The sequence below is a fragment of the Balaenoptera physalus genome (genome assembly GCF_965194825.1).
Source record: "Balaenoptera physalus genome assembly, chromosome: 3".
NCBI classification, from domain to species: domain Eukaryota; kingdom Metazoa; phylum Chordata; class Mammalia; order Artiodactyla; family Balaenopteridae; genus Balaenoptera; species Balaenoptera physalus.
The window spans coordinates 100,515,435-100,537,394 of NC_138890.1; the positions used below are offsets into that span (position 1 = coordinate 100,515,435).

The following is a 21,960-nucleotide window of genomic DNA, read 5'->3' on the forward strand; positions in this document are numbered from 1 at the left end:
CTTAGAGGTGGTGAGGAGACTTTAAAGAAAATCCCCCACAGGGCCAGAAGGCAAAGGATTAACCTAAAGAGGAAGTAAGAAAGCTGAGAAAGTAAAGGGAAGAGAAAACTTTGGCTGGTAACAAATGAAAGTTGCAAGATCTAAGGAACAGGGAGATCGAAATATCTGTCTTCTTCCTGTTTGCTGCTTTAAGCGTTGAAGAATTTTAGCAACAGCCTGCTTTCTGTATACAAACCAAGAATGGCAAGTTTTGAAATGTATTCATTTTTATATTTTTAATACCATATGGTTTAATGAACTAAACTTTAGAGATTTCACTTTGACTGAGAATTGTTCTTTTTTTTTTTTTTTCTTGCCAATATTTTATAGGTGCGTCCTGGTTTTCCCTGCACTGTGCCCTAATTTTTGGTTTTCATTCTGGGGAAATTACAGCTGCAAAAACATGTAGTGATTATCTGTGATAATGTATCAGAGTTGCTAAGGTCAGACACTGTCAACAATTTGAAGATCTCTATTTCAGCTCCCTCACTTTACTGATTAATAAGTTTGAGCTGAGGGATTAAGTGACTGGTAGTTCCTACAGGTAGTCAGATCAAGCCTGACACTAATATCCCAGGGTCTCTTGACTTCTAATCCTGGGGTGCCTTATTCACATCACATCATACTACATTATTTTTTTTTATGACTTTTCCAAAATTATTACTGGTGTAATTTAACAAAAACTTGATACTTTACGTTGGGGAGTGGATTGAGGGTGAAGAAACCTCTGAAAAATAAAGGTTACTGGGTTGACAAAAATTAAAGTGTTAGCTCCTGGGATTAAATCTTTCTGCTGATACTATTCTTGGGCTTTCTCCCTAAAACTACCATCCATTTTCTTCAAAATGATGTATGGCAGGACCCCTGTCAATAGAGCCCGCGTTTTCATCACAAATGAATCAACCGCAGTCAGCACCATTTGCTCTTCTCCACAGGCAGTTCCAAAGCCCTGGGGCCTGAGTGTCTCTGATTTTAGGCAGAAGTGCAGTTCTCTGGGTTGGCATTTCAGTCTCCAAGGCCATGCAAAGTTGGGGGAGGGGTGAAGTGGAGGAGACGCCAAGACAACCGCTCCGTGCCTGCGCCGTAACAGGCCCTGGGGGTACGTTTGGACAGGGGCAGAGTACGGGAATACCGACGCCAGCGGTTCGCAAACCTCCGGGTCCCGGCGCCTGAAATCTATCCCCGGCTTCCTCACCCCACGCCCGGCTTTGCTACGCCCCGTGTGTGACGCGTTGACGTCACACGTCAGGGCACGTGCCGCGGGGCCTATGAGAACCAGCCCAAAGGTCTCCGTCACAGATAAGTGGTAGTAGTCGGGGGTTAAGTGTGCCCATTTGCAGCTGGGTGAGAGAGGCTGCGGTGGAGGCGAAGGCTGAAGCCCCGAGGCCAGCGAGGGCCCCGGGGAGATGCAGCGGTAGTGGCTGAACGCCAGTGTGAGTTGGTGGCCTCCGCCTGCCCACCTGCCCACCTGCCCGTGCTTGAGGTGCACCGGGAGCGCAGCAGCCTCATCGGAACCTGCACTTCCGGGAGAGCTGGCCAAGGTGAGGACAGCCCTCAGGGCAGTGAGTACCAGGCCGCTGCTGGGGCCAGCCTGGCTGAGGGCAGCCCTGTTGATTAAAAAGAAAGAGATTTTTCTTCTTTTTTATACTGGGGAAGGATGAAAATGGAATCAAGAGATTTTGAGTTATGGAGAAGTTATGCTATTAGTCTGAAGGTAAACTATGTAGAATAAAGGTGCTGAGTTTTTACTTTATTTTATTAATTTATTTTTAAATTTTATTTATTTGTTTTTTGGCTGCGTTGGGTCTTCGTTGCTGCGCGCGGGCTTTCTCTAGTTGTGCCAGCGGGGGCTACCCTTCGTTGCAGTGAACGGGCTTGTCATTGCCGTGGCTTCTCTTGTTGCGGAGCATGGGCTCTAGGCACGCGGGCTTCAGTAGCTGTGGTGCACGGGCTCAGTAGTTGTGGCTTGCAGGCTCTAGAGTGCAGGCTAAATAGTTGTGGCGCACGGGCTTAGTCGTTCTGCAGCATGTGGGATCTTCCCGGACCCGGGCAAACTCGTGTCCCCTGAATTGCCAGGTGGATTCTTTTTTTTTTTTTTTTGAATTCTCTCATTTGCTTTATTTATTTATTTATTTTTTAACATCTTTATTGGAGTATAATTGCTTTACAATGGTGTGTTATTTGCTGCTGTATAACAAACTGAATCAGCTATACATATACATATATCCCCATATCTCCTCCCTCTTGCGTCTCCCTCCCACCCTCCCTAACCCACCCCTCTAGGTAGACACAAAGCACCGAGCTGATCTCCCTGTGCTATGTGGCTGCTTCCCACTAGCCATCCATTTTACATTTGGTGGTGTATATATGTCCATGCCACTCTCTCACTTCGTCCCAGCTTACCCTTCCCCCTCCCTGTGTCCTCAAGTCCATTCTCTACGTCTGCATCTTTATTCTTGTCCTGCCCCTAGGTTCTTCAGAACCTTTTTTTTTTTTTTTTAGATTCCATATATATGTGTTAGCATATGGTATTTGTTCTTCTCTTTCTCACTTACTTCACTCTGTATGACACTCTCTAAGTCTATCTACCTCACTTTAAAAACTCAATTTCATTTCTTTTTATGACTATTATTCCATTGTATATATGTGCCACATCTTCTTTATCCATCCATCTGTTGATGGACACTTAGGTTGCTTCCATGTCCTGGCTATTGTAAATAGAGTTGCAGTGAACATTGTGGTACATGACTCTTTTTGAATTATGGTTTTCTTAGGGTATATGCCCAGTAATGGGATTGCTGGGTCCTATGGTAGTTCTATTTTTAGTTTTTTAAGGAACCTCCATACTGTTCTCCATAGTGGCTGTATCAATTTACATTCCCACCAACAGTGCAATAGGGTTCCCATTTCTCCATACCCTCTCCAGCATTTGTTGTTTGTAGATTTTCTGATGATGCCCATTCTAACTGGTGTGAGGTGATACCTCATTGTAGTTTTGATTTGCATTTCTCTAATAATTAGTGATGTTGAGCAGCTTTTCATGTGCTTCTTGGCCATCTGTATGTCTTCTTTGGAGAAATGTCTATTTAGGTCTTCTGCCCATTTTTGGATTGGGTTGTTTGTTTTTTTAATATTGAGCTGCATGAGCTGTTTATATATTGTGGAGATTAATCCTTTGTCCGTTGATTCGTTTGCAAATATTTTCTCCCTTTCTGAGGGTTGTCTTTTTGTCTTGTTTATGGTCTCCTTTGGTGTGCAAAAGCTTTTCATTAGGTCCCATTTGTTTATTTTTGTTTTTATTTCCATTACTCTAGGAGGTGGATCAAAAAAGATCTTGCTGTGATTTATATCAAAGAGTGTTCTTCCTATGTTTTCCTTTAAGAGTGTTATAGTGTCCGGTCTTACATTTAGGTCTCTAATCCATTTTGAGTTTATTTTTGTGTTTGGTGTTAGGGAGTGTTCTAATTTCATTCTTTTACATGTAGCTGTCCAGTTTTCCCAGCACCACTTATTGAAGAGACTGTCTTTTCTCCATTGTATATCCTTGGTTCCTTTGTCATAGATTAGTTGACCATAGGTGCGTGGGTTTACCTCTGGGCTTTCTATCTTGTTCCATTGATCTATGTTTCTTTTTTTGTGCCAGTACCATATTGTCTTGATTACTGTAGCTTTATAGTATAGTCTGAAGTCAGGGAGTATGATTCCTCCCGCTCCGTTTTTTTCCCTCAAGACTGCTTTGGCTATTCGGGGTCTTTTGTGTCTCCATACAAATTTTAAGATTTTTTTGTTCTAGTTGCGTAAAAAATGCCATTGGTAATTTGATAGGGATTGCATTGAATCTGTAGATTGCTTTGGGTAGTATAGTCATTTTCACAATATTGATCCAGTCCAACAACATGGAATATCTCTCCATCTGTTGGTATCGTCTTTAATTTCTTTCATCAGTGTCTTATAGTTTTCTGCATACAGGTCTTCTGTCTCCCTAGGTAGGTTTAGTCCTAGGTATTTTATTCTTTTTGTTGCAGTGGTAAATGGGAGTGTTTCCTTAATTTCTCTTTCAGATTTTTCATCATTATAGGAATGCAAGAGATTTCTGTGCATTAATTTTGTATCCTGCAGCTTTACCAAATTCATTGATTAGCTCTAGTAGTTTTCTGGTGGCTTCTTTAGGACTCTCTATGTATAGTATCATGTCATCTGCAAACAGTGACAGTTTTACTTCTTCTTTTCCAATTTGTATTTCTTTTATTTCTTTTTCTTCTCTGATTGCTGTGGCTAGGACTTCCAAAACTATGTTGAATACTAGTGGCGGAAGTGGACATCCTTGTCTTGTTCCTGATCTTAGAGGAAATGCTTTCAGTTTTTCACCACTGAGAATGATGTTTGCTATGGGTTTGTTGTATATGGCCTTTATTATGTTGAGGTAGGTTCCCTCTATGCCCATTTCTGGAGAGCTTTTGTCATAAATCAGTGTTGAATTTTCAAAAGCTTTTTCTGCATCTATTGAGATGATCATATGGTTTTTATTCTTCAGTTTGTTAATATGGTGTATCACATCGATTGATTTGCATATATTGAAGATTCCTTGCATCCCTGGGATAAATCCCACTTGATCATGGTGTATGATCCTTTTAATATGTTGTTGGATTCTGTTTGCTAGTAGTTTGCTGAGGATTTTTGCATCTATATTCACCAGTGATATTGATCTGTAATTTTCTTTTTTTTGTAGTATCTTTGTCGGGTTTTGGTATCAGGGTGATGGTGGCCTCATACAATGAGTTTGGGAGTTCCTTCCTCTGCAATTTTTTGGAAGAGTTTGAGAAGGATAGGTGTTAGCTCTTCTGTAAATGTTTGATAGAATTCATCTGTGAAGCCATCTGGTCCTGGACTTTTGTTTGTTGAGAGATTTTTTAATCAGTTTCAATTTCATTACTTGTGATTGGTCTGTTCATATTTTCTGCTTCTTCCTGGTTCAGTATTGGAAGGTTATACCTTTCTAAGAATTTGTCCATTTCTTCCAGGTTGTCCATTTTATTGGCATACAGTTGCTTGTAGTAGTCTCTTAGGATGCTTTTATTTCTGCGGTGTCTGCTATAACTTCTCCTTTTTCATTTCTAATTTTATTGATTTGAGTCCTCTCCCTCTTTTTCTTGATGAGTCTAGCTAACGGTTTATCAATTTTGTTTATCTTCTCAAAGAACCAGGTTTTAGTTTTATTGATCTTTGCTATTGTTTTCTTTGTTTCTATTTCATTTATTTCTGATCTGATCTTTATGATTTCTTTCCTTCTGCTAACTTTGGGTTTTGTTTGTTCTTTCTCTAGTTCTTTTAGGTGTGAGGTTAAATTGTTTATTTGAGATGTTTCTTGTTTCTTGAGGTAGGCTTGTATAGCTATAAATTTCCCTCTTAGAACTGCTTTTGCTGCATCCCGTAGGTTGTGGATCGTCATGTTTTCATTGTCATTTGTCTCTAGGTATTTTTTGATTTCCTCTTTGATTTCTTCAGTGATTCCCTTGGTTATTTAGTAACGTTATTGTTTAGCCTCCATGTGTTTGTGTTTTTTACGTTTTTTTCCCTGTAATTGATTTCTAATCTCATAGCATTGTGGTCAGAAAAGGTGCTTGATATGATTTCAATTTTCTTAAATGTACTGAGGCTTGATTTGTGACCCAAGATGTGATCTATCCTGGAGAATGTTCCGTGTGCACTTGAGAAGAAAGTGTAATCTGCTGTTTTTGGATGGAATGTCCTATAAATATCAATGAAATCTATCTGGTCTATTGTGGAATTTAAAGCTTGTGTTTCGTTATTAATTTTCTGTTTGGATGATCTGTCCATTGGTGTAAGTGAGGTGTTAAAGTCCCCCACTATTATTGTGTTACTGTCGATTTCCTCTTTTATAGCTCTTAGCAGTTGCCTTATGTATTGAGGTGCTCCTATGTTTGGTGCATATATGTTTATAATTGTTCTATCTTCTTCTCGAATTGATCCCTTGATCATTATGTAGTGTCCTTCCTTGTCTCTTGTAACATTCTTTATTTTAAAGTCTATTTTATCTGATATGAGTATTGCTACTCCGGCTTTCTTTTGATTTCCATTTGCATGGAATATCTTTTTGCATCCCCTCACTTCAGTCTATATGTGTCCCTAGGTCTGACGTGGGTCTCTTGTAGAGAGCATATATATGGGTCTTGTTTTTGTATCCATTCAGCAAGCCTGTGTCTTTTGGTTGGAGCATTTAATCCACTCACGTTTAAGGTAATTATCGATATGTATGTTCCTATGACCATTTTAATTGTTTTGGGTTTGTTTTTGTAGGTCCTTTTCTTCTCTTGTATTTCCCACGTAGAGAAGTTCCTTTAGCATTTGTTGTAGAGCTGGTTTGGTGGTGCTGAATTCTTTTAGCTTTTGCTTGTCTGTAAAGCTTTTGATTTCTCCATCCAGTCTGAATGAGATCCTTGCCGGGTGGAGTAATCTTGGTTTTAGGTTCTTCCCTTTCATCACTTTAAGTATATCATGCCACTCCTTTTGGCTTGTAGCATTTCTGCTGAGAAATCAGCTGTTAACCTTAAGGGAGTTCCCTTGTATGTTATTTGTCACTTTTCCCCTGCTGCTTTCAATAATTTTTCTTTGTCTTTAATTTTTGCCAGCTTGATTACTATGTGTCTCGGCGTGTTTCTCCTTGGGTTTATCCTGTATGGGACTCGCTGCGCTTCCTGGACTTGGGTGGCTATTTCCTGTCCCATGTTAGGGAACTGTTCGACTATAATCTCTTCAAATATTTTCTTGGGTCCTTTCTCTCTCTTCTCCTTCTGGGACCCCTATGATGTGAATGTTGTTGCATTTAATGTTGTCCCAGAGGTCTCTTAGGCTGTCTTCATTTCTTTTCGTTCTTTTTTCTTTATTCTGTTCCACAGCAGTGAATTCCACCATTCTGTCTTCCAGGTCACTTATCCGTTCTTCTGCCTCAGTTATTCTGCTATTGATTCCTTCTAGTGTGGTTTTTATTTCAGTTATTGTATTGTTCATCTCTGTTTGTTTGTTTTTTAATTCTTCTAGGTCTTTGTTAAACATTTCTTGCATCGTCTCGATCTTTGCCTCCATTCTTTTTCCGAGGTCCTGGATCATCTTCACTATCATTATTCTGAATTCTTTTTCTGGAAGGTTGCCTATCTCCACTTCATTTAGTTGTTTTTCTGGGGTTTTATCTTATTCCTTCATCTGGTACATAGCGCTGTGTCTTTTCATCTTGTCTATCTTTCTGTGAATGTGGTTTTTGTTCCACATGCTTCAGGATTGTAGTTCTTCTTGCTTCTGCTGTCTGCCCTCTGGTGGATGAGGCTATCTAAGCGGCTTGTGCAAGTTTCCTGATGGGAGGGACTGGTGGTGGGTAGAGCTGGCTGTTGCTCTGGTCGGCAGAGCTCAGTAAAACTCTAATCCACTTGACTGCTGATGGGTGTGGCTGGGTTCCCTCCCTGTTGGTTGTTTGGCCTGAGGCCACCCAACAATGGAGCCTACCTGAGCTCTTTGATGAGGCTAATGGCTGACTCTGGGAGGGCTCACACCAAGGAGTACTTCCCAGAACTTCTGCTACCAGTGTCCTTGTCCTCACAGTGAGACAGAGCCATTCTCCCACCTCTGCAGTAGATCCTCCTACACTAGCAGTTAGTTCTGGTTCAGTTTCCTATGGGTTCACTGCTCCTTCCCCTGGGTCCCGATGTGCACACTGCTCTGTGTGTGCCCTCCAAGAGTGGAGTCTCTGTTTCCCCCAGTCCTGTCAAAGTCCTGCAATCAAATACCGCTAGCCTCCAAGGTCTGATTCTGTAGGAATTCCTCCTCCCGTGGCCGGATTCCCAGGTTTGGAAGCCTGACATGGGGCTCAGAACCTTCGCTCCAGTGGGTGGACTTCTGTGGTATAAGTGTTCTGCAGTTTGTGAGTCACCCGCCCAGCAGTTATGGGATTTGATTTTATTGTGATTGTGCCCCTCTTCCCATCTCATAGTGGCTTCTCCTTTGTTGTTGGATGTGGGGTATCTTTTTTGGTGAGTTCCAGTGTCTTCCTGTCGATGATTATTCAGCAGTTAGTTGTGATTCTGGTGTTCTCGCAAGAGGGAGTGAGAGCACGTCCTTCTACCAAAACCATATGGGCAGGCAGATTCTTAACCACTGTGCCATCAGGGAAGTCCCAGTGCTGATTTTTTAAAAACTTAATGATTTTGCCCCAGAAGTTAAGTGATAACGATTGGAAGCAGCATACAACCCTGACTTCTCAGGTGTTTCTCATTGTCTCAAGTGTTCTTCCTTGACATTCCAACTGAAAGTGGTGGTCCAGTTGTCTCTATATGTTGCTCAGTTTAATTTCCATTATGGCATTTATTACTACATGGGATGACCTCATTTATTTGCTGTCTGTTCTCCTACTGTAATGCAAGCTCCATGAGAGCGGCAATACCATCTGTTTTATTTATCACTCTCCCCAGTTTCTTGCACAGTGTCTGACGTGTTTCTCAAATAAAATCTTTTCAGACTTTGGCCACCCAAAGTTGGCGCCCTTTCTCTTGCTTGTATAGAGCACTTTGTGTTACTGCTTTTATAATATTTTATTGTAATTTTCTTTGAAAGTGTTTGTTTTATATTGCCTGGTCCTTTTTTTAGATCAAGGACTTTTTCTGTTCATTTTTGTGTCCCAGGTCCCTGGTATACAGTGGACACCCAGATTTTGATTGAGAAGGTGAAAGCCTTCCATAATAGAATTTTTGATCATCCGAACCTTTTTCTAAATTTCTTAGACCATTTTAGAATATTTCGCCTATTGTTATTCTCTCATTTTTCTTTCTGCTCTTGAAAGTCACTCGCTCCATCTAAGAGAGGCCATATGCTGGTGAGGAGAATTCAAAATTTTGGAAGGGAATCTAGACAAGAGTCCTTGCTCTGCCACTTTCTGGTTTGGGGATACTTTCTAAATTCCTCAGAGCCTGGTTTGTCATTTGTAGAGAGATAGTAATACTTATGTACAGTCCACAACACCATCCTGTTTTCTTAACATAAGTAGAATCTGAAAAAATAATCTGGCTTTACTACACCCTTTAAAAGAAAAACAAAGCTTGATTTCCCAGTCTTCTAATTGCCTAGATAACGCATATTAGACGTGTTTAGTTTTGGGCTTTATCGACTTGTTCGTGTGAAAATTGAATAATAACTACAAATTAGGCAGATGCAATGTGAATCATTGGTCAAGAGGACTTCATTTTAAAATAAAGGGCATTGTTATTATAATTGTATAATTTATCACACTTTTAACTTGTAAGAATATTTTTGTACAAATACCTCAGAAATACTTAAGAGGATTGGTTGGTACTGGCTGAACATAAATGTAGTCTCATGGTAAGTTTACATAAATATGCATATGGTGAATTATATTTTGTCTGGGCTCAGCTTTAAAGACGTGTCATCAACTTGCTGTCAAAGTGCTGGGTCAAAGAAAGAGTGGACTGCATCCTTCAGTGTTTTTCATTTTTAGCTCCTTTGAGTGAACATAACAATTTTCTATTTTATAATTATATAGAATTATATGGAATTCACCGGTTTTCTTTTTCATTATGTTTGAATATTATTGGTTTGACCAGGGAGAGCTGCTTAAATATCTAGGCAATTAAGCTATACATTCTATGTCTATAAGGGAAGGGACCAAAATACAAAATCCATAGTTTTAGTCATGCCTGGCAGAGGTTACAGCCTAAAGCAGATAAGTCTGAGACTCTAACCAAAGGCCATAAAAATATGTGGACTATGGATACTTAAATGTGTTTAATATTGCTTTGCTTGAAAGACTTCAATTTTAGATTGCCTGTTTCCAAAGTGGAGATGTCTATTAGAAGATACGTAGCTGCTCAAAAACTCTTATTTCTGGTTATGACTACAGATTTGAAGAGGGAGATGTAAGAAAAGAAAGATTTTCATCTAAAACATAGATTTGTAACATAAACTTTTCTAAGGCTAAAATAAAATCTTTTCAATCAGAAGAATATTTTATATCATATGTAGTTAGTTTTTTCACATGTTATATAGAATATAGTTGTGAAACATTCACCTCAAAATCTGAGCAAGTTACTAATGAAAGAAATGGCTTTTCTAGGTCCATAGAAAATAGCACATAGTTTGATTCTGTTCCACTGGATGTAAGTTCCAGTAGAGCAAGGGTTTTTGTCTATTTTTTAAATTTTATTTTATTTATTTATTTATTTTTGGCTGTGTTGGGTCTTCGTTTCTGTGCATGGGCTTTGTCTAGTTGTGGCGAGCGGGGGCCACTCTTCATCGCGGTGCGCAGACCTCTCACCGTCGCGGCCTCCCTTGTTGCGGAGCACAAGCTCCAGACGCGCAGGCTCAGTAGTTGTGGCTCATGGGCCTAGTTGCTCCGCGGCGTGTGGGATCTTCCCAGACCAGGGCTCAAACCCGTGTCCCCTGCACTGGCAGGCAGATTCTCAACCACTGCGCCACCAGGGAAGCCCGGTTTTTGTCTATTTTATTCACTACCCTATTCCCAGTGCTCAACAGTGATGACACATAGTAGGTGTTCAGTAAATATCAAATGAATGAAAAAGGTCCCTTTACCATTATTACTGGAATAGCTTTTAATGACTGTTTTTTACCAAAGTTGTTACAGCAATTTGTTCAACAGGTTATTTCCTTTCATTGTTTTTATTAAATATTGAGAGAATATATTTATATATCGTTGTAAGGGATAAAGATTATAGTCCTTCGATACCCATACACATGATTAAGTTTTAGAAAAATTACACTACCATTACCTTCAAAATCCTTATGTGGCCTTGTCCAACCCCATCTCTTCATTCTTCTCTCAGAAATAGTAACCACTATCCTGAATTTTATGTTTATGGTTCCCTTGGTTTTTTTCTCTCTTTTGCCACATATATGTGTACTCCTAATATATTGCTTAGTTTTGAGTGTTTTTGAACTTCATATAAATGAAATCATGCTCTGCTTTTTTTTCTGTATCTTGCTTTTTCTCATTCAAAATTATTATATTACTGAGATTTATTCACGATGTTGCATGTAGCTGTAATTCGTTCATGTTTACTGCTGTAGAGTAACCATTATGGGTATATTATAATTGATTTATTAATTCTGTAGTTGAAGAATGGATGTTTGGGTTGCTTACAATTTCTTGATATTACAATTAGTGCAGCAGTGAACATTCACATGGCCTGAGTCTTCCATTGTAAAGGAGGCCTTTGTAGCTCCTTCCAGCTGCCTTCTGTGTCCTCCTAATAGGACCCCATTAATCTTCAAAAAGCTTTCTTCCTTTCTGGCCTGAGATCTCCTTGCTTCATCTTGTACTTCTGCTGCTGCAGACTGATGTCAGCTATTTCTTCAAGGAGTCCTGGCTCATGGTAGGGGGGAATTATATTAAAGCCCAAAGGGACTTCCCTGGTGGTGCAGTGGTTAAGAATCCACATGCCACTGCAGGGGACATGGGTTCGAGCCCTGGTCCAGGAAGATCCCACATGCCATGGAGCAACTAAGCCCGGGTGCCACAACTACTGAGCCTGCGCTCTAGAGCCCACAACTACTGAAGCCCATGTGCCTAGAGCCCATGCTCCACAACAAGAGAAGCCACCGCAATGAGAAACCTGCACACCACAACGAAGAGTAGCCCCTGCTCACCGCAACTAGAGAAAAGCCTGCATGCAGCAACGAAGACCCAACACAGCCAAAAATAAATAAATAGATTAATTAATTAATTAATTAATTTTAAAAAAGAGGCCCAGAATCTGGGTGCTAGGGGTGCTCTTTTCTACTGTGTTGGCAATGTTTCTAGTTATTTCATTCTGTATAGCTAGAAAAAATGTATTTTTAAAAATCATGAGTGTATGATGATATAGTCAATTCTGTTTAACATTACAGTGTTTTACTTTGTTCTTTGATTTTATAATTAGGTTTTTTTTTCTCTTATCCTGAAATTCTTGATTCCTAACATTATTAACCCCAAAATGTGTTTATACAGCATTATGAGGAAAATAATTTCAAATAACAAAACCAATATCAGTACTTCCAAGGAAATGACTGAATGAAATCTAAAATGGCTTTTCTAGTTCTTTTTGTCCTTGGAATGTTCTGAACTGTGTTCTAAAGTCACTCAAAAAACTTCTAATTCGATAAGATACATGCACCCCAATGTTCATAGCAGTACTATTTACAGTAGCCAAGACATGGAAACAACCTAAATGCCCATCGACAGATGACTAGATTAGGAAGATGTGGTATATACATACAATAGAATATTGCTCAGCCATATGAACGAACGAGTATTGAGTAGAGTTCCCTGTGCCATACAGTAGGTCCTTATGAGTTATCTATTTTATATATAGTAGTGTGTGTTACAGGTATATTCTTTTGATCTCTACTGCATCATATATTTTCATTTACTCATGTTTTTATCAGTACTAAATCCATGAACTTGCTACACTTTTATTTTCTATCCTCAAATATATAGAATAATAGGCTGCAATTAATCTACTCAGTATTATCTAGCTAAAAAAGTGTAAAGAAAAATCAAAGACATATGTTCCCAGTGTATCTATTTTCTAGTTCTTACTGCGCTCATCTTGAATTAATTCAGTTAATTATTTAGGTCCTGTCACTGTCATGGGTAAAATAAATTAAAATGTGCTTTGTGTGTGGGGAAAAAAAGTTTTCTTCCCATAGCGTTTAATAAACATTATGTGTGTGTATGTATATGTAATGTGTCTTGTTTTGCATTTACATATCAGTTAATTGACTGCATGATGAATTTGTTAATGATAAAAATTTTCATCCTGCCTAAGACGTAAGTAACAAATATGATTATATTCTTCCAGGAAATATTTTTGTAAAATTGTAAAAGCATTATCTACATATTGGGAATATAGCCTTGAGCCAACCAAAGACCCTGAGCTCATGAAGTTTATATTGTGATGCAGGAAACAGACAACAACAAATCTGCTTCCCAGCTTCCTACCATCTAATGAACCTCAGCAGTTCCCAAAGTTGGGTAGCAATGCCAATGTTGCTAATTCTGTTCCCTGTGTGGCCTGTCATTTTACTGTAACTATTTGAGGACTTCCATCGGTCTTTCCATCCATTAATATGGTTGGGTACCATACTAATGGTACCCAACTGGAATTGTAGAATATAGTTATTAAATAATTTTTAAGGAGAAGCAAAATGTTATATCTATTTTGAAACATCTTTGAAAATCTGTATTTACAAGATACATAGCAGGTATTTATTTTTCATGGGAAAAAGATGGTTATTTACCTTATAAAAGAATTTATCTAGGGTTAGTTACTTTTAAAGAATAAGTTCCCTTAGTACATTTCAAATGATTCAATTTTCAAACATCCTACATACAAACTGTCTCAGATTCTTATTAGAATTTATTTTATAAGTATGGAGCACTCAATTATGAGTTGTAAAGAATAACAACTAAAGATAACCATGACATTATTTCAAATAACTTTATCTGTAATAATGTAAGATGTGTAAGGATATAGGTATAAGATATGATTAAATAAAAACCAAAACATTTTCAGATATGGTCACAAATGTTAAGTGTGGCATGGTGGAATGTTTTTACTTATCACCCCCTGCCTTTTTCTACCACTCCCCATCCTGAGAGAGGGTCATTAAGAAAGAAAAGACAAAAAGAATTTTGTTAGAATAATTAACAAAGAGTCAGTTAAGCTTGAAGTGTGGGAAATATTAACATGATATGTTTTTCTTGTAGATTTGTTAGTTTTATAGGCTGCCTAGGAGGGTGAGAATGGATGAAAAGAAAACTGAGAGAAACAACTGGGAGCTAGGACATTGAGAGTGGGCAGATGGAAAAAAGAATTAGGGAGTTGATGGGAGTGGAGAACATAGAAGTAGACCAGAGAGAGCAGGTCCTAACAGATGTTACTCTGGTAGACTCTGATAGCCAAGTTATCTTAATAGGACAAAAAAAGTTTTCATTTTCTTATAGACTCCCAGTTTGTGTGTTCATCATTGTCTAATAATTCTTTCTGGCAATAGATTTCACTTTCCAAATGTTAAGGGTATAATTTTCTTAAGCATTAGATTTATGATGGAGGAAAGCAGGTTCTGTTAAGGTTCAGAGAGGTGGTTGTGCTGTGATGGAGAGTATTCTCAGGCAGACAAGGACTAAGGACAAAGTGAAAGCTGGGGATCTGGCAGGCTTCACAATCTAGAGGAATCCTTTGATGAACATTTCTCTTTCCCGGACATTTCCCCTAAATAGACCTCCAGCAGCCAGTTTTATGCTTGCCAAAGAAATCCATCTAGCTGCAGTTAAATATAAAGGCTTCAAATTAAAATGGGATTTTTGGGTGGCACAGTGGTTAAGAATCTGCCTACCAATGCAGGGGACACGGGTTCGAGCCCTGGCCCGGGAAGATCCCACATGCCGTGGAGGAACTAAGCCCATGTGCCACAACTACTGAGCCTGCGCTCTAGAGCCAGAGCAACTAAGCCCATGCGCCACAACTACTGAGCCTGCGCTCTAGAGCCCGCGAGCCACAACTACTGAGCCCGTGTGCCACAACTACTGTAGCCCACGTGCCTAGAGCCTGTGCTCCCCAACAATAGAAGCCACCGCAACGAGAAGCCCGTGCACCACACCGAAGAATAGCCCCTGCTTGCCGCAACTAGAGAAAGCCGCACACAGCAACGAAGACCCAACGCAGCCAAAAATAAATAAAATAAATAAATTTATTTTTAAAAATTAATAAAAAATAAATAAAATGGGATTTGAGTTAACCAACTCAGCTCATCCACACTAAAATATAACCAGGTAGTCAATCAAGTCTGCATAATATGCAGTTCTTCCCATGTTTGATAAGGGGAAAATAATGGTCATCTGAAGTGGGAGAGTACTAGAAGAGACAAAGATGAAGAAGAAAAAAAGGTTGAGATTTTAAAGAAGGCAAACCAAAGACTTCACGATTTTGCCTGGGTCTGATCTAGTGATCCTCATTTGGGTGAAGGAAAAACAACCTGTTCAGAAGTCTTTCTGAGTTAACTGCTGGTGTTTCTTCCACGTGGCATCAAATGTGAAGCATTTCTTTTAAAGCGTATGCCAACTTTTTTCAAAGGGGGCTTTGTTCTCAGGTGATCCAATAATTGAAGTATCACTACAGAAATTCAATTCATATTGCAGAACTCCTTAGTGTGCTTCATTTTTCAGTACCATTTCTCCTCTCCTTGTGCTTCCAAACACACTCTTCCTCCTCACTGCCAGAGTGATTTCAGAGGATTCTGTAACAAGTTCTCAGAGGCCCATTGTGAAGTAACAGAGAATCCCTGCAGTGAACTGCAGGTTCTGTCCTTGCCTGCGTTCCTGAGTGGAGGGCTGCCATCATCCCTCACTAATGGTAGAGTAGGACAAGCAGTGCCCAGGCCTGTAAGCTTGCCACGAACTAGGAACCCACGCAAGAACTCAACATGCCAGTCAAACCTGTTGGGTGGATATGTGGGCAGGTGTTGAAGAACTTTTCTGGAAGAAGTATGCACAATCTTCTTGTAAAGGGGATATGGGTGTGGAAACTGGGAATTAAATCCCCAAGGTGGACCCAGTGTTCCATGATCTTTTAAATTATGTTTAGGGGATTTTTAGTTACGCTTTCTTTTTTTAACCCCCTAACTTCTTTTTGTCTTAGTCAAGGGAATCCAGAAAGTAATCATGGGCCTTATAGATGAGTTTAAAGATGAATTCCCTACCATCCTAAGATTATCACAGTCTAATCAGGTAATGTGATTTTATAACTTTGAAAGGATTATAAAAAGTATATTGTATTTTTAGTACCAATTATTTAATTTGTGATTTTGAGATCAGTATTTGAAGCTTAGGAAAACATTACTTTCACCTCAGAAAAACACCATTTCAACTCTTACTCATTGCGAGGGGTCTACGGAAAGCAGAAAGACTGTGGACAAGGAGGTGAAGTAGAAAGATAAATAAAGTTTAAGGACAGTCACTCTACCATTAGATTGGAAATCCAGAACTTTCTCATAGATACAATTGCAATGTAGTTGACTTAAGATTTGCTTAATATAAAATCAGAAAAATACCTAGATGTACTTTAAAATCTGTGGCAATTAAGTCAGTGAAAAAACATAACTGATACAAGTTATAACAATGGAAAGATAAATATGGCATGGGTGTGTGTTTTAATGTGGAAAGAAAATAGTGATATCAATTTAAACAAAGTATATATGCATATGTTTTAAACGTCTGTTGCAAAAAGGTTTTAGATATAATATTGGGAGTGGAAGGAGATAGGTAGAGAATCGTAAAGACATTTAGTTAGGAAAAAGTAACATCTTGTTTAGGGGACACATGTAACCTGATTTACTCAAAAGTACACAACTCGTTTTTAAAAAATATTTATTTATTTGGCTGCACCGGGTCTTAGTTGGGGCATGTGGGATCTTCATTGTGGCATGCAGGATCTTTGTTGTGGCATGTGAGATCTTTGTTGTGGCACACGGGATCTTTAGTTGCAGCATGTGAACTCTTAGTTGTGGCATGTGGGGTCTGGTTTCCTGACCAGGGATCGAACCCGGGCCCCCTTGCCCCCTTGTGCTCTGGAAGCACAGAGTCTTAGCCACTGGACCACAATGGAAGTCCCAAAAGTACACAACTCTTAATGGAAAAGTGTTGTTTTAGTCATTTTGGCCACAGTTGGAATAGAATATGTTGTAAAGTTATATGGTACAGTAACAACCTACTTATCCAGAAATCAGACTTTTGGCAATGTCAACATGAGGAACATAGCTAAAACCTGGAAGTAAACAAAAAAGCGCTGTGAGTAACATAGTAATCACAAAGTCTGTATATTTCATTCCAAAGGAGAGGTATTAGAGCTACCCTTAACCATTCATCCAGATAACCAGGCATTAGACACTTAATAAACACTTTGCCTGGAACTGGGAAGAAGGAATACAGAGATTAAACAAGGCAGGGTTCCTTCAGTCAGTGAGCTTAATCTCATGGAGACAGAGTTATAAACAAGTAATTGCAATGGAATATGGTAAGAGGCATATACAATTTAGAGGAAGGAATGACTCTACATAGGGTAGTCAGAGAAGACTTCATGGAGGAAAGATGCTTAGACTGGGTCTCAGAGGATGAATTGGAATTCTCAAGGTGAAGAAAGGGATCAGGTAAGTGGGTAGGAACCGGGAAAAATATTCCAAAGGAAGCAGTGTCATGCCAAAAATGTATGAAACATCATAGCATGTTTCCAGAATGTTAAGTAAATTTGAATAAATGGCGTCAGTCTTGGGTCTAGACTTTAGGAAGGGGTGATACTGAAATGTCAGTATCTGGATGCACAGTGGTAAGATGGCATCTAGGTGGTGGCTGGCTAAGTAGCAGAGGATAAGCCTTAAAAGCTCTAGAGGGCAAAATGGATTTTGTAATTCCATATCTTAATCTTGGTGTCTAGTTGCTTCCTCTTTTTGTATTCCCCTAGTCTTGGTATAAATTCTTTTGAAACATGAGAGACTTTTCTTGGCTATGCTCTGGAGTATTAAGGAAAGAGATGCTTGGTCTAGGATGTAAAATGGTTAAGGCCAGCACAGTAGTGTCAGTAATTATTGAGAAAACCTCAAGGTAAAGCTAAGGAAGCCTAGGCCTGGAAAGCCCTGTTGTCCTTCCAAGTTGTGATTCTCCCACCATTGCCAACATTAGAGAAACTGGGTTTTATTTAATCAAAGTTGCAACTTTCTTTACAACTCCCTTCCTCTCTTCCTACCCTCTGCATAGCCTCATTATCACTAGAGCCATAAGTATGCTTTATGTGAAATAGATTGATATTCTGATCCCCAAAGAACTCTAAGTTCCTATTTCCAAATCCCTGAAGTTGTTCACTTATAAGAGCTATACCCAACCCAAGAGAAGAATATAAACATAAAGTTACTTTATTTCTCATTTTCAAAACACTTACATTGTTCTTTTTCCACCATTTACTTTGAAGAAAGTGTTGCTGAGAGTGGCAGGAAACCTGAGTAGTTAGGGGATATTGTAACACATTGAAGTTATTTGCTCTTCAAAAATAAATTATCCAGAAAACAATGCTAATACTCTGTTCTTAACTAGATTATTTTTAAAGGTCAGATTATAAATGTTGCAGATTTTATTATTTCTAGTGTGGTCTATAGTTCCCAAACATACTGAAAAGAATGCTTTTAAGACTACTTAGAGGGCTTTATTAATTGGGTTGTATTTTAAATCTCTAAGTTTTGTGATTGGTATTTTTATTTATTTAGGAAAAAGCCATGTTGCTGGCCTGGAGTAAAAAAAAAAGATTTAGAGATTTGGTGGGAGTGATGGTGGTGGAATTTTTATAGAGGAATACACAGAGAATAATGGCTATTAAATAGTTCTTCATGGCTAAAGATTTTGAAGGACATTTTTTTTTTCTGGGGCTGGGGAAAGTTAATTTTAGAATTTTGACTTGAGGTCCTGGCTTCTGAGTTCTTGTACTCTCCACTCCCTCCCTTCCAACCAGCCCAGACCCCAATACGCTCAGTATCCACATCTTTTAGTAAAAGTAACTTTTTAAGGTTTACACTTGCAAATTGCAAATGATTTCCATATGAGGACTTTAAAATATTAAACTTTTAAATTTGAATGAATGAAAAAATGCATGCTACAATTAGGGAATTAGAAATTTTTAATTCAGATAATCTTCACTTGAATGAGAGAAATCTTTTATGGGAAACAGGGTCAATTTTGTGGGTTTTAATTATGAAAGGTGGTTATGTATTTTCTGTAATTATCTTGCACTTAACTGTACACTACAAAATTGAGGATTGTAGACAGAGCATAATAGAATCCGTGCAAAATTTTGGCTTTTACATCTGTAGATACATTTTTCTGAATTCTCTATGCTTTCTTTTTTTTTTTTTTAAACATGTGGGACAAAAACTGCTGGTGTTACCAAACCAGGTTTCTTTGCCCGATATGCAGAAAGCCTAATGCTGAGACGCTGAGGTTTACAGCAGAGAAAGGGTTTATTCAAGAGGCAGCCAAGTGAGGAAACAGGAGAGCAAATCTCTGATCCACCTCCCCAAAGGCAAGGGGCTTGAATTATTTGTGCATGACGAGTATAGGGTAGTCAGAGATGCTGGTGAAGGTGTTTGGAGGCAGGAAAAAGGTGAGGTAATGTCTGCTCTCTGCAGGCATATCTGAGTTACATGCTTCTTCACAGGATGTATGTTCAGAAAATGTGGGTGTTAGCATGATCTGAGGGTGGAACTTTCGGCCCTCAGATGTCAAAAGGTCACCCATTGCACACTTGAGCAGGCTCAGTTGAATGGTCAAGTGGTCTTGACCAGTTTGAACTGGGCAAGATTAGCTCCATGTTTCTGAAGCAGCCATTACTGTAGTGACCCCTATGTCAGAGGTGTTATCTGTATGGGGTGGTTAAAGGAGTCTGGTGATATACAGTATTTGTCTAAGCTACGTGAAGCTTGGAAGGTACGCAATTTGCAGGAACAGTTAAGGCAAGCTTGATCAGTGAAGGCAGATTACAAGCATAGGGGTTTTTAACAAGACTCTCCCTTATCTGCTGTTCTGTAAGACAAGCTAAAGAATTGCTGTCAGTCACCAGTTTCTGTTAACCCTATGGGGCACAGTTTCAGAATGAGCTTTTTAACCTTGTGGGGCATGGTTTCACTGGGGATGCACCAGTGATGTCTGGAAATTACTTGTATTGGTATTGGGGTTTCTAAATATAATGAGAGTAGAATTGTAACTAGAGTGTTCGATAATTCAGTTGTATTTTTGTCTTTGGTGAGTTGTTTCTTGTGGGACACTATCATTATTGTGAAAATTTGCAGAGCACATTGTGCACTGAAATCTTTCTGGGTAGTTTCTAATTTAATATTTGTTATATTTTTCCAAAATTTTTCAATACTAACTTGTTATATTTTTCTGATATTTTTCATTCGTTCATTTAAATGAATATATTTGTAGAGCACCTACTATGTGCCAGACACTATTCTAGGCACTGGGGAAAGATCAGTGAGCCAGATGGATATAGAACACTGCTGCCGTAAAACTTATGTCCTAAAAAAACCCCGAAACTTATAACCTAGTCAAGTAGAAAACCAGTAAACAAGGAAAATAAACTACATATTATATTAATGGTAGGTCTTAAGGGAAAGAAAGCACATAGCAGAGAAAGGATATGAAGTAGGGGTAGGGATGGGGAGAACAATTGATGGGAAAGGTAGGGTGACCAAGAGGGTCTTAGTGAGAAAGTGATTCTTGAATTAAGACTTAAAGGAAGTATCTACCTCCTAGAGTAATGAAAATAAAAACAAAAATAAACAAATGGGATCTTATTAACAAATTATTGACCCAGGGGATTTTTGCAGAAACTAACGCCTGTGGCTGTAATACGTCTCCTGTCAAAAATGTGTTAAACTTGACATTCACAGAAAGATAGACAAGATGAAAAGGCAGAGAGCTATGTACCAGATGAAGGAACAAGATAAAACCCCAGAAAAACAACTAAATGAAGTGGAGATAGGCAACCTTCCAGAAAAAGACTTCAGAATAATCATAGTGAAGATGATCCAGGACCTCGGAAAAAGATTGGAGGCAAAGATCGAGACGATGCAAGAAATGTTTAACAAAGACCTAGAAGAATTAAAAAACAAACAAACTGAGATGAACAATACAATAACTGAGATGAAAAATACACTAGAAGGAATCAATAGCAGAATAACTGAGGCAGAAGAATGGATAAGTGACCTGGAAGACAGAATGGTGGAATTCACTGCTGTGGAACAGAATAAAGAAAAAAGAACGAAAAGAAATGAAGACAGCCTAAGAGACCTCTGGGACAACATTAAATGCAACAACATTCACATCATAGGGGTCCCAGAAGGAGAAGAGAGAGAAAGGACCCAAGAAAATATTTGAAGAGATTATAGTCGAACAGTTCCCTAACATGGGACAGGAAATAGCCACCCAAGTCCAGGAAGCGCAGCGAGTCCCATACAGGATAAACCCAAGGAGAAACACGCCGAGACACATAGTAATCAAGCTGGCAAAAATTAAAGACAAAGAAAAATTATTGAAAGCAGCAGGGGAAAAGTGACAAATAACATACAAGGGAACTCCCTTAAGGTTAACAGCTGATTTCTCAGCAGAAATGCTACAAGCCAAAAGGAGTGGCATGATATACTTAAAGTGATGAAAGGGAAGAACCTAAAACCAAGATTACTCCACCCGGCAAGGATCTCATTCAGACTGGATGGAGAAATCAAAAGCTTTACAGACAAGCAAAAGCTAAAAGAATTCAGCACCACCAAACCAGCTCTACAACAAATGCTAAAGGAACTTCTCTACGTGGGAAATACAAGAGAAGAAAAGGACCTACAAAAACAAACCCAAAACAATTAAAATGGTCATAGGAACATACATATCGATAATTACCTTAAACGTGAGTGGATTAAATGCTCCAACCAAAAGACACAGGCTTGCTGAATGGATACAAAAACAAGACCCATATATATGCTCTCTACAAGAGACCCACGTCAGACCTAGGGACACATATAGACTGAAGTGAGGGGATGCAAAAAGGTATTCCATGCAAATGGAAATCAAAAGAAAGCCGGAGTAGCAATACTCATATCAGATAAAATAGACTTTAAAATAAAGAATGTTACAAGAGACAAGGAAGGACACTACATAATGATCAAGGGATCAATTCGAGAAGAAGATAGAACAATTATAAACATATATGCACCAAACATAGGAGCACCTCAATACATAAGGCAACTGCTAAGAGCTATAAAAGAGGAAATCGACAGTAACACAATAATAGTGGGGGACTTTAACACCTC

The 21,960-nt window shown here is 38.9% G+C and overlaps 2 protein-coding genes across 6 annotated transcripts in view; one reads left to right on the forward strand and one right to left on the reverse strand.

Moving 5' to 3' along the window:
- The window catches only part of SPATA9 (spermatogenesis associated 9), a gene marked incomplete at its 5' end in the record, with an annotated part of 83,749 nt that overhangs the window by 25,122 nt on the left and 36,667 nt on the right, over positions 1-21,960 (forward strand). The window contains 2 exons of one of the 2 annotated variants that reach the window (XM_082458335.1): positions 13,015-15,601; positions 15,756-15,844. The exons of the other annotated variant lie outside the window; for it this stretch is intronic. Coding sequence (XP_082314461.1) covers positions 15,541-15,601; positions 15,756-15,844 — 150 coding nt within the window. Of the gene's footprint in view, positions 1-13,014; positions 15,602-15,755; positions 15,845-21,960 lie in introns of those variants that run through there. 2 annotated transcript variants of the gene reach the window in all.
- The window catches only part of RFESD (Rieske Fe-S domain containing), a 50,959-nt gene continuing 44,862 nt past the window's right edge, over positions 15,864-21,960 (reverse strand). For all 4 annotated transcript variants that reach the window (XM_082458292.1, XM_082458295.1, XM_082458293.1 and 1 more), the window contains one exon: positions 15,864-18,104. In XM_082458292.1, coding sequence (XP_082314418.1) covers positions 17,808-18,104 — 297 coding nt within the window. In that variant the 3' untranslated portion in view covers positions 15,864-17,807. The remainder of the gene's footprint in view (positions 18,105-21,960) is intronic.